We start from the raw sequence: 13,401 nt of genomic DNA, 5'->3' as shown, positions 1-13,401 counted from the left end.
CAAAAAACACAGTATTTTTCATATTTGTGTTTAATTTTTCTAACCTCAGCTTTAGCATATTTTTATTGTACTGTATTCTTTCGTGTTATTGTGAACAGTTTATGATAGGCCGACTAATTTAATTTAGTAAGTTTACTCTTGTAAGATTAACTGCTACATTACCTGTGATAAACATATTAGCTGTTTGTTTTCATCCCAGTGTAATGTTTTTGACAAATTAATGCTGCTTGAGTACATCCAATTCTTATTAACCAAAAATATTTAAACTTAAACCTAAAACAAAAACCAAATAATCTATAAGAATAAACAATTATCAAAACATATCATATTTTTCACATCTGAGATACTGGTATTGCCCTCAGAAATGACCTCAGACAGTCACTACAGGACTTAGCATACTGACGTGTTATAATCGAGTCTCACAGATGTAACATTTAGGTGGATTACTAACCAGTATGAGTTTCAGTTGCTTATGCCAGGAACCAAAAACACGATGATGTGTCAACCAGCATTAAGGAAAGGGAAAGTGTAATCGGATATACATTGATCCTGACAGAGGGAACATTCAGTATGTGACTGCCTGGAGAGGCGTCCCAGTAAGACAGACTTACTGGGTATCCTGATCTGGTAGTGGTTGAGAACAGTGAGAACCTCCACAGCCTCCGTCTTACTGTCAAACTCTAACAGGCCAGAGATGGTCTTAGAGGAGGCTGACAGAAAGATACACAAGGAGAAATTAAAAGGCCAGTAGATAAATAAAAACAGCAGAAGACATTACATTAGATCACTTTCAAATTCATCGCTTTACACACAGAAGTAAAACAATCAATCAAATATAAAACAAGTTTTACTTACGTTTGGCATCAAACATCTTGAATTTGACAAAGCCAGGCACGTCATGCTCCGTACACAGCTGCCAAAACACACACACAGCAGCTAATGTATGAGTAGAGCTGCATTAGGCAACACACACATTGGATGTAAAGCTTCAGTCATCATATGGTCTGAACTGAGGGAGGGTTTCAACACAGCCAAGTGTCCATCTGTCCCCAGCAGGACATTTAGGCACTGTTCCTCCCTGCATCATCATATTCATATCTGTTTGAACCTGTTTCCAAAGGTCATTTTAATATGAAATATTACCCTGCTCATATCACTTAATGATGACCCTGCGAAAACATGCGGGGTGATATTTCAAAAAATTCTAGAAATTAGCATGTAAAAATCTTACCTATGGTCATGAACGGATTATGTACGTTTTGTTATATGGACATACAGTTTGATCCAACAGCTGCTTTTATAAACAAAATAAAATACATTCGAGTATTTATGCATGCCTGCATGTAAATGTAGCACTTTTTTGAATATTGACACACATTTCCATAAATAGTACATATGTAGTTTAATCAGATCAATACCTTTCATTATAGTTTGAACTAAAACTTCCAACAAGACATTATCAGACAGAATAGCATACCCTCAGTAAATGGTCCTGTGATATGCATGGAGGAACGTTGTAGTAGTGTAGCACTGCAGATGGAGGCTGAATGATGTTTTTGGAGGCCTGTCCGGCGCTGCTGAAGCGGTTGTTCCTGGTCATGGCAAAGTCCTTATAGCTGCTGCTGCCATCCTCCAACTCAAACACCTGACTGGGGATCACTGCGTGCTGCTTCGACACACTGCATAGCAACACAACACCTGCGTTTACCCATCAGGTCAGAGCTGCTTCCCACAAAATACTACAGACACATGCACAACATGTCACAAAAACAGGTTTGTAGGCAGTTAATATTTCATATTTAACACTGACACTGTAAAGGCACCACCCAGAGCACAAGGGCTCTCATTTAGGCTCCAAACTGTGTCTTAGGAGTGTTCATACAGGCTTACACACTGAGGAGGGGGTCAAACTAATAATAACGATTACAGTTTATTAGCCTGACTTTATTGTTTGGATCTTTTTATTCTTTGTGACTTTATAGAATTCAAAACTGTTCGATCCTCTTGCTGATGAAAGATGATCGGTATCGAATTCAATCAACAACAATTTTGACTTTTCTCTATTTTATAACACAGTCAATTGGACTTTGTCTTTTGGGCTGTTGTTCGGAAAAAAATATCTGAAGACTTTGAAGACTTGTGCCATAGCATTTGCTACTATTTTTCCATATTTCAAAAGCTGAAAAATAACAAAGAGATTAATGTGGTGGTGTATTTACTGCATTATCAGTAGCTTTGCTAAGGTAAGGCCGAGACATGGTGAAAGACAGGAAACTTTAGATATAATAAAATAATGCATATGTGTGTGTGTGTGTGTGTGTACTGAGCTACTTCTCACCAGACGTTGAGTCTCTTGCCAAACACTTTGATGCTGTTCAGGTGTGTGATGGCTCTGTCCACAGCATACTCATCTCCCATCTCAACCAACGCTGTGCCAGGCACACTCTTCATAAACTTGACCTGCAACCACACACACTCACAATTAACAGCTCTTACAAAAGCAACATATGCTACTTTCATACACCAACATTTGTAATGATTCCTTAAAGGATAGGTTTATATTTTTCCAAGTCGCTCATGGGTGCCCATATGAATTAAAAAAATACATTCTGCATTAGATGTGAAGCCAATATGAGAACAATATTTTTTATTTACATTTATCAGTGAAATGATTATGAAAAATAACATCAGAAGGGTGTCTTTATATTTCTCTTACAGACAAGAAACCTGTCAAAGAGCAACTTTAAGCAAACACACACACACACCTACCTTCTCAATGTTTCCGTAGAGGCAGAAAAGGTTGAAGATGCGGGTGCAGTTCATCTTGGATGGATGGAGGCCACTCACCATGGCAACAGAGCTAGGGGCATGGCCAGAGTATGAGGATGATGACTGGGGCAGAGGGTAGGACACCATGTCAGGAACATCCACTGAGGTGAGCTTGTACCTGCTGTTGCCGGGCAGAGGCAGCAGGGGGCAGGGTGGACCTGAGGAGGCAGAAACAACAGGGGCTCAGATTCTCAATTCAGCTCAGTTCAGCGAGGCCACCTGAACCACCCCTCACTGCAGTGTGCAATCCCGGGCAGTTCACCACATGGACAAAGTTTCTTTGCCTCCAACCACCTTGAGGAGCTTCAGCTCAGTGTTTCATTTCGACCTCAGATGGACCCAAACAACACTGGAAGGAAATGTGAGCGAAGCACGGTGTCGTCTGAGTCAAACCAATTGCACATTGTAGTGAGGGGTATACCATTAAAACTGTGTAGACTGTTAGATGTGGCTGCATCGTCTTCAGGTGGGATTCCACAATTTGCAAGAAATCATTTTACCAGGAACCCTCTTATAACATAAACTAACGTATTTTATAAACTGTCTGCATTAAAACTGCACATTTGACACTAAGAGTTAGTCATGAGTTAACCATACTGCACCTTAGTGGCTATTATTCTATTATTCAGTATTCTGCATCACAACAGAAAGCTGACCCTCAGTGAAGTTAAATGTGTCATATCTCAAGTTAAAACATAACAAGATGCACACTGAGCATAGCACACGGCCATTTGTTCTTCTGATCAGACTGTGGTCATTGCTCCTGGGAGCTCCATGGATGATGGAGGTATCTGACTGCCAGAGGGGATGCAGCCTTGACAGCTGACAAGTCGACAAGCTGACAAGATTTTGTTCCTTCAGTAACAACTGTTTGTGTCACTGTGTGACTCAGCTGTGCACGAAGGAGCTCACTGGTCAGCTTACAGAGGAGGGGTCTGGCTTTTTTATAAAATGAAATATGAGACTCAGCCCAACTACTCACCCAAATACATTTCTTAGTGTGCCTAATCATATAGTAACACATATTTTATTATTGCTACTCAACAGGGAGGCCTGCATACCGTCTATCACTCTGTGAGTCCCCCAAATCTAAAGACATCATATCCCCTATTAGGACACCTTCACCTGTCAGGAACAAGCAGCTGTTGTGTCTGACCAACCTATGAGTCATTCAGGAAGCTATTAAATGCAATACATAGGCTGTGGTTTGGCTATCCTTTTCACAAAGACTATCAATGCTGCCTGCGAAACAGTAAATATTCATATGGGCCCAATGTGTCAACACGTTCTGACTCCCTACTCATCAAATAAATCACCTTGAGCTTCACACTGTGACGCTCATCAGTGTCGCTCACGCAAGGAGCTAATCTTGCCATGAAACATTTAACACTGAGTTCATTTTAAAACAGGATATATCTCACATTAGGTATGGGAAGAGAAGGAGCAAGATTTAATCTGGAATCAATCAGCTAAATTAATAAGAATGCTGTGTAGGAAACAACACACCATATGCATGTACACACAAGTACATGTGTACATGTTGATGGAAAACGACAGTCATATGTGTGTGTCTCATTCAATTATCTGTGGTACGGCCACAAAAAAAGTATAACCATTGTGTTTGTGTGTGTGTATTGTGGGACAGCTTAAGTTAAAGACAGTGTAATTGGCAGGGATCAGTTTCCAAATGCTGGTGAAGGTATACCTACTGCTACCTGTGTGTGTGTGTGTGTGTGTGTGTGTACGTAGGAGAGTGTCAACTTTCACCTCAGAGGTATGGGAACTGTAAATGAAGTAGCTACCTTGTGCAAGACAGCAGATTCAGTTACCAATGTAATTCTAAGTGTGTGTGTGTGTCTGTGTGTGTGTGCTTGTCTTACCATAGCCGTTATCACTGTAGGATGATGGGTGTTCTCCTAAAATGGCCTGTCTCTGCCTGCCCTTTCCACGGTCTGAAAAACACACACACACACACACACACACACACACATTATTAGATTGTGTACAGGGCCCACAGTAATTTACTTACAAACAATGGGCTTCTTTCACAGATTTCTTTTTTCCTATTTCTGGAGACTCAGAATTCAGTATAATTGTAAGAAGTATTTAATCCAGAGCAAGGCCACATCAGTGTCTAATAGAAGAAACTGGTTCTCTCGAGTTCAAGTTAGTCTCAGAGAGAGCTAAACTCGCCTCTTAGGGCTGGATGATTACAAGAGACAGCTTGGGTCACTTTCTTTGGTTTTTCTTTCAAAGAAGGTTTAACCCACGGTAGCCATCTTTAGTGATGTTAACATGTTCGCAGATCTCAGCAATTAACTTGGTTATTGCAATGTTCATTGTGTTGATAGAAATGTTACACAAAACAACAAGAAAAAGAGCGAAGTTGCAAAAAACCCAACCATCCATTATCTGTCATTGCTTATCAGGTTTCGCTACAGCAGTATAATGTCACAAGTATGAGTCTTGAAGGGAAACTGCTGAAGGATAATGTGGAAGGGGATCTGTCAGTCAGGCTCTGTAGCACAGAAACAGGAATATTACCACACTATGCAACCAACCCGTGTAACCATCTTATTAACAATAAGCAGATTACTGTGTAGACTTTGCAAGGGCTCTGAGCACACAGTACAATCATACTTGTGGTCAGAGGTGAATTAGCAGCACAGCTGGAAATTTCTTTGCCAATGTGCAAATCACGTCTTCGTGGTTTTGTCATTTCTACGGATTCAGCCATTCCCGTTCAGACGTAACCCTGGCAACAGGCTTGGCATTGAACAGAACAAGGCATCCAGGCAGAGCATGATGGTCACTGCAAATGCTGTTCTTACCTGAGTAATTGCTGAGATCTGAAACACAATAACAATAACCAGCCCTTGGAATGCACCAAATCTTTTAAACATTGGAAGTACTGGAATAGTGATGGCCAGCAGAGAGTTGTTTTTAGTGATTTTTTCATAACCTGAAAACAACAGAATCCGTTAGAACAGTTTGTATTCTCTGTGGGCGAGCAAATTACATCTTTCAGACAACAGGGAGCATCTAGTTTGATAATCTTTGGAATATTTTCTTAAAGAAAAAAAAAAAACAACAAACAACAACAAAAAAAAAAACAAAAACCCATACAACACACACTATGAAGGTGACCACTGGAATACTGCCCCGACACACATGGCCTTTTTTAATGACTCATATGATCATGATAGCTCTGGAAAAGATATATTTTAAACAATGTGTCATCAGAAGTTACGCTCCACACGAGTGTGAGCAAAGTCAAGGGCAGCTGCTTCATTTATTCAGACATTCCATAGTGCTACTAAAGTACACCACAGATATTACTGGTTTGGTCATTTTTTTGTATGTTGAAAATATGTGAGTTCAAATTACAATCATTTCTATAAACAACACTCTGAGTGATGATTCTATAGCCCAGAAAAACAAAACTTGAGTACGCTTTATGGTAATGATGGAGGTGAGTAAATAAGAAATAAGCAGCTTTAAGGCGGTTTTATTGAGAGACAGGCAGATATAATGATACAGAGAATGTCGTGTGAACAGAGGTAGAGAGAGACAGTACCTGTGAGGCATCAAGCTTTCTCTTTTTTCCCCCTCAGCACGAAAGAACATCAACCTGCATTACATTATCATCATAATGATAAAAACATTACATTTAATCACTGTGCCTAATCCACAACAAAGTTAAAATACATAGTATACTATATATACTACATACAAACAATATAGCACAGTACAGAAGGCACATTGAAATTACACTGACTTGCTTTTTTAAGGGTCAAAGTCAGCTGAAAAGAGTATCCCTGCCCCAACCTCTACACACTGGTCAACAGGTCAGCAGTTATTTGGCAGAGTGCTGATGCATTGCTGTGTTATATCCTGAAGACAAGCACACACACACACACACATCAGCACATGCTGCCATTGAATGGAGAGATGCTACAGCAGTGAAAAGTGAGAAGGCCTGGAGATAATCCGGACAGCAGGACGGCCATCCACACTGACCTTCACACCACAGACTAGCAGCGCACACGGTCAGCGTGCGTGTTTCTCTGGTATGTTCAGAGAACCTGCTTAGTGTTTGCAACTTACTGAGTATAGGAATGTGGGCAGACTATACTGCAGCATGGGCTTGCAAAGTTTATGTGGACATGTGAATATTTTTGTTGCCAGGTAAAACTGGGTCAACATCTGGATCCATTGATATTTTGGAAAAAACACAATTGACAATACGCCCTCATCCCTCAATTAAGAAAAGAAACGGAACAAAAAGAGGTACAGCATGGCTAGATAGTGATCTTTGAGCTTATTCTGAACAATATTACAGGATTCAAAATCGAGTCAACGAGAGCTTCAGCTGAAATCCTTGAGTCAAAAATGTAATATTTGCGCATTATTTGCCTGCTGGCTTTCCAAATCTCCAAGTATTTTGCTGAGACAGAGAAAGAGATCTCAGTGTTCAGCGTTACATTTAAAGCTGTTAACAGACATGAACTATCATTTCCTTCAGCACAATACGAACGAACGACAAAAACAAATCAAAGCAAATCCCTCTCAGACCGCATCCTCTGGGGGTTCGATTAATTACCAGCTGGAGTTACCAGCTGCTCTATGAAGGTTATCACTACCAGCATGTCACACAGTAACAATATTAAAATCTACAGCAACCTACGACCACTTTGCAGCCACTTTGAAATACAGCGCAGTGTGTATTACTGTATGACTGTGTAACCCATCCAGGACAGAGCTCCTTCTCTGTCCTTGGATGTGACCTTGTGCAAGCTGATCTGAAGCAATGTGAGCACTGCCTCAACACACACACAGTGGATAATATAGGTTTAATGGCAGTGATAGTTTTTTAATTACTGAATAGGGTAAAGGAAGTAAGAGAATGACAGGAGAGGGAAAGAAAATGGGAGGAGATGGTGACAAAAAAGAAAGAGAAGAAGGGGAAAATAACAAGAAATTGCTTTTCGGAAAAACAGAAGGAAAGAAAGCTATGGAAGGCAAAGGGGGGGAGAAAATGATTGTGGGTTGGGAAGCTAACAGCAAAAAGAGAAAAAAAAGAACCAGAAAACCAGGAGTAAGAAGGAATAGGAGAAAGAGGAAGGCTAGGATGGCTAGAGGATGTGGAGGAAGAAAAGAGGATGAACAGATTATGGAGGAGTAGGAGGGAGACATGGAGGGAGAGGTATGTTGGAGGAAAGATGAGAAGGACATGACAGGAGGGTGAGAGGATTAGCAGACACAAGATGATGAGAGTGCAAAAGATGAAGAATGTGAAAGCAGACAGGTAGGCGAGCTGAAAGGGGAAGAGGAAGACAAAGAGAAGACAGTGAAACGGTGGTATGAAAGCTGCTATCAAAGAGAAGAGGGGAGACTTAACAACATGTAAAAAACAGGAGACCTGTTACTTTATCCTGTTTACTCTAAGTAGGGTAGCATGAACATCAACAAGACAATAAGAGGGCAGTATTTTTGCAAGGCTGTTGTACGATGAATTTTGCATTACATTATAAAAGCGTGCCCACGCCTTTACTATAAATTACCAGACTAGTTTCTGTTCAGAAAGCTTCCCTATTTAGTTTCAGGTACAAAATACGGTGCTTCTATAACTTCTTTAAATGTCAGGAAAATGCAGTGCTGAAAGTATTATCTTACTTTGTACTATCTTATAGCTTTTAACTGAACAAGTGCGAGTATCTGCATAGTAGGAGAACACTTCACAAATCCCCAAAGCACTTTTATATAGAGCATCAGCATCTATTACGTTTGTGTGTACCGAGAGTAGCATTCAAGGCGATAAAATTTTGTAAACACACATTTTACATGAAAATATTACTGAACTCATACAATTCAGTGATTCTTACATGATATAATGCTGGCAGTTCAAGAGATAAGTTGCACAAAATCATCACAACATCTGAGAAATGTTTCAGTTTGTCCTTAAAAATAATAGTCCAACATGGCCTATGGGATGTGAATCTGCATTCACAGTTATAACAGTCAAACTGTCTTTGTCTGTTTAATAAAGGACGGCGACAGGTTTTGTGCAGGTGAAATGGAAGAGAAGCGGCACTGCTGAAAATATCTTTGGGCCCTTGCAATCTGTAATTTATGGTGGTGCAGGCAGAGTGCTCGACATTGGATGACAGGCCTCCAAGGTTCTGTCATAGGTCAGGTTAGGGGGACTGAATAAAAGAACAGATTCCAGCTAAGCCAGAAGAAATGATGTGACATACCACATTTGTTATCGAGACAAACCATAACATGACTGTTAAGTGTCATCCACATAAGAGCGGAAATTAACATTATACCTACAGATGATCTGACCCAAAGAAAGAGTATAAATAGAAAATAGCCAAGAACTGATCTGTGGGGAACACCGCATGAAAGGGGGAAGGGGATGAAGTGAGTTCTCTCATTACAACAGAGAAAGATCTGTTGGAGAGCCAGGAGCGAAACCAGTCCAGAGCAGTGTCCTTAATACCAACACAGTTCAAATCAAGAATAATTAAAATGAAACAAACCCCAGATTCAGTGAAGACCACTAAGTGATTTGTACATTCTGTTCTGTGCTGGGCACAAAATCTTGACTACTCATGTTAGAAAGTAATTGAGCAGCAGCAGACTTCTAAAATTAGGATTGAGGAAGAGCGTTAAGTTTTCATTTTCAGTTTCTTGGCTGAATATCTAGTTTCTTTGACAGCATGCTGACAGACCAATGTTAGACTTTTTAGGGTGTCAAGAGTTGGCCATTATTTTTTCATTTTCATTCAGCTCTTCTACAATACCTCTTGATATCCCTTGTACGGCCATCAAGCCAAGGGAGTGTCTTATTTAGCTTGTTTCATCTTGATGGGGATTATGTCATCCAGGTTAGTCCGACATGTTCTATTAAAATACATTGACAGAAAGATCCTTCTGATTAAAGACATAATTGGTAAAGGCAGCTAGGAAGATTTTGCAAAAGCCACTAGCCGACTTGGTATTAAAAGATAGAGGATGAATGTAAGTAGATGATCTATGAGCAGTAAGTTGGTGCATGGTATGGAAAAACACAGCTATGATCGAAGACATGGAAATCCAACAGTTAACTGTTATTTAAAAAACACCATGATTTGAACGGACTTTATAAGATTAAAAGACTCAAACGCAGGGAACAGGGGACCGTTTGTTGACTAAGTTGATTAAAGCCAATGACCTGATTTATGACCACAGACTGATCACTGACACAAAGGAAAGTGAGTCTGAAATTTAACGTCTGGTAAAAGCATCAGAAGCATCAGAATATCAGACTATTTATTGAATTTTGTTTTTTTTTTACTCACACAATGCATTAATCCTGTGCGAAGAATACACGCTTCATGTCTCTACACGCTGTCGCCACACTAAATAGCATAATCTGTGACCAGTGATTCCCATTGCTACTCAAAAACAATGTTCAGTCATGACTTGTCGCTGTCTGTGTTCTTGCAATGTGCCCCCACTGAAAAAAGGAAAACAGTGAAGATATACATTTATTTAGTAGATATTTAATATATAACAGAGTTGGGACCAGTTCATCATGCTATCAGTCATTTCATGAATAATTTTGAAACTATTAAGTCTAATGCTGTGTTAAGAGGCCATCTTTAAAGGTTCCCTGTGGAGTATTACACTTCTAGTATGGTCATGGAGCTGGTTTTACATGAGCTGGTCCTTGTTTTCCCTAACATATAAGAATGCACGTGACAAACACAAAGGTGACGCAATACACATTCTTACCAGTGGCGTCATGGTATTTTAGTGATCAATAAGGTGGCAGTAACAAACCATCTTACTGTATTTAACAATGTACCAACAAAAGTAGAAAATTATAATACCGCAATCTAGTAAACATAGATGCAAAATTACATTAAAATTCTTGGATTGGCAAATACTATATGCACTCAACAAGTTTGTTAGAATTCATGAATACATACAACGCTGTTCAGTGGATGTAAATATTACTTCTGTCTGTTTGCAAGAGAACGCCACATGGCCCTTAAAAGCTAAGAGTTTTGTCTGAGGGTGACAGTAGAGACAAACTCATAGGCTTAAGGCAGAGCAAAGGCTTTATACTACTGAAACAATAAAAGGGACCAGAAATGTCATTTATTGATATTTACTGTGTACAATGGACAACACTGGCCAGAAGGTAGCGATTGAGCCAGTAGTTTTATAGATGTCCGGCTCTGGACAGTGTTGTTTGAAAATGTAGAAATGTGAATATAATTTCATGAACTGACTGAGTTAACAATAAACTGACCCCAACATTAATCTCATCACACTTTTGAGTAAGAATCCTGAGCTACACACCACATACAGTACAAAGAATGCTGCATTTAGAGTAGTTCACTGTGCACACTGGGACCATGCATAGATAACATAGGTTGTTATGGTTATATTACAGCTGGAGTGTTGTTTGGCCATGTTTAAACAAGGCATTGATGCATTCCTGCGCATCTTTATATCAACAATATAACAATTGACATTGTATGAGCTACATTATGTCAAGGCACATGCATGCACGTGTCTGAATGTACAGCATCAGGGGATTCAGATTAGGATTAGGGCTGTCACAATATACTGTTTTTTGGGTTTTTTTTAACCCTTATCACAATTTACTTACAGAAGTACAAATAATAGTGTCATGTCATTTAGTCAAACAATACAGTAAATTGAGATTACTTTTTGAACTTATCTGAACCCTCCACATGTACAGATCATCTGCTCACACGCACATCCACAAAGAGAAGTTCAAACATGCATACAGACACTCACTCCAAATTCTGGAGACAATATTATAAATTTGTATTTAACTGTCTATTCTATCTGTCTTCTGTATGTGTTTATGTCCTTTTGAATATAGCAGCTAAATTCTGAATGACATCTGAAATATTCAGTAATATTTAATGATAGTTCTTATTATCTTATTATATATTTAGTATTGAAATGCTTCCATTGTTTTGATATTTTGTGCCTCAATATGGATCTAAAGGAAATCTGATATCATGACAGCCCTAATTCAGATGGAGTAAAGTGACAGAGAGCAGAGATTAGGCCATACTTTAATACTGTAGACTTGCATAGCCACAGTTTTGACTCTGATCACGTTATGTCTGGTCCACCATGTTGAACTTTAAACTAGAAAGAGTTTTCAATCAATATTTTGGCAGTGAAAAAAAAGGAAAAACTTAGGGCATATGGAACATTTTCACCGGTTTACTTAAGAACCTGCAAAATCATCAAAGAACCACTGAGTGAAATGTAGAATCTAGTGGAGCTCATTGCACTGTGTGGACCAGATATCAGGCCATGCAAGACTACTTCTCTGGACAGAGGAGGAGGAGTTTAAAAACACAGGGTTGAGTAGCTAGATAGAAGGAAGTGCTACTGGAGTCCTGCAGGCAGAGGTGGGGCTGAGGCCTCCTGGGCATGTTGAAGCACCAGCTGCATGGTGGTCAGCAGAAGTGAGATCCATCTCTTTTTCTCCCTCTCTCTTTTTGCTGAGTTGCAGAAGGTGAAGATGGAAGAAAGCTGCTGTGCATGGTCAGCCTGACGTCCATCCCTTTTTCTCTGTTCTCTCTGTCTCCCTCAATGATTCTTTCTCTCTCTCTCTCTCGTCATGGTAAGCGAAGGTGCAACGCTTGTGAGAGGCCGGTGATTGGCTGGTGTGAGAGTGTTTAGATTGCAGATGGAGAGACGAGAGGCGCAGGAGTCTTGGTGTGATGGAGGACTACGGTCCAAACTGGTTATGACTACATTCTTAATCCACGGTCGAAGACTGACCCATAATGACTGAAGATCTGGACACAGTTTCACAAATGGCGTGAAAGCTATGGCCATTTTCATCTATGGGTGTAGCATGAATCAAGGATTGCTGCAGTGAAGGGAAATGTGCCCCTACAGAGAGTTCAGACTAAAAACAGTCCTACCTTCTACACCACAGGATCTCTCCTTAGTTCAAGTATGAAACAGACAAAAGAGAAAGAGAGACACAGAGAGATAGTGTATGTCTTACCTCTTCTGACCAGGTATGGTTTAGTGTAGTCCCAGCTCTCGTTGTCATTCTTAATCACGTTCAGACGTGTTGGCTGTTGACACAAAGAAGAAAGAATTAATCTGGATAGAGTTAAACATACCACAGGTTTTAAAATTTTAAAATTACTAGTTTATGCAGATGACATAATTTTATATCCCAAAGGTTCTATTAAATATGGACAAATTTGCAAACCTACTGCCTACTTTTGATACATTTAAAATATCTCTCATCCATCACAAGTCTTTTGAGATGAGAATAACATGGACATGTATGGACTTTATTAAGCTACCACCATCTCCAATACAAAAGAACTACCATCTTGCAATTGTATGCCTCCATGTACCAATCAAGTTGCAGTTCACACCCTTGTCTGTCCACACTCTATAATATACTATATATATACAGTAATATACATATATATACAAAATCTGAAATATGGTTACAGTCTGCCCTTCTCGTCCTGTGTTATGTTGTGTTGAATAATGGATATT

The 13,401-nt window shown here is 39.6% G+C and overlaps 1 protein-coding gene across 1 annotated transcript in view; it reads right to left on the bottom strand.

Annotated features, from left to right (window-relative positions):
* The window catches only part of LOC124065876 (heterogeneous nuclear ribonucleoprotein L-like), a 36,943-nt gene that overhangs the window by 3,528 nt on the left and 20,014 nt on the right, over positions 1 to 13,401 (bottom strand). The window contains exons 7-13 of the mRNA XM_046401745.1: positions 12,890 to 12,962; positions 4,710 to 4,781; positions 2,770 to 2,987; positions 2,339 to 2,460; positions 1,478 to 1,679; positions 856 to 913; positions 612 to 710 (exon numbers count right to left, since the gene is read on the bottom strand). Coding sequence (XP_046257701.1) covers positions 612 to 710; positions 856 to 913; positions 1,478 to 1,679; positions 2,339 to 2,460; positions 2,770 to 2,987; positions 4,710 to 4,781; positions 12,890 to 12,962 — 844 coding nt within the window. The remainder of the gene's footprint in view (positions 1 to 611; positions 711 to 855; positions 914 to 1,477; positions 1,680 to 2,338; positions 2,461 to 2,769; positions 2,988 to 4,709; positions 4,782 to 12,889; positions 12,963 to 13,401) is intronic.

This window comes from Scatophagus argus, chromosome 10 (genome assembly GCF_020382885.2).
Source record: "Scatophagus argus isolate fScaArg1 chromosome 10, fScaArg1.pri, whole genome shotgun sequence".
NCBI lineage: Eukaryota > Metazoa > Chordata > Actinopteri > Scatophagidae > Scatophagus > Scatophagus argus.
The sequence above is the reverse complement of the archived record's forward strand: the minus strand, read 5'-3'. Positions and strand labels throughout refer to the sequence as shown.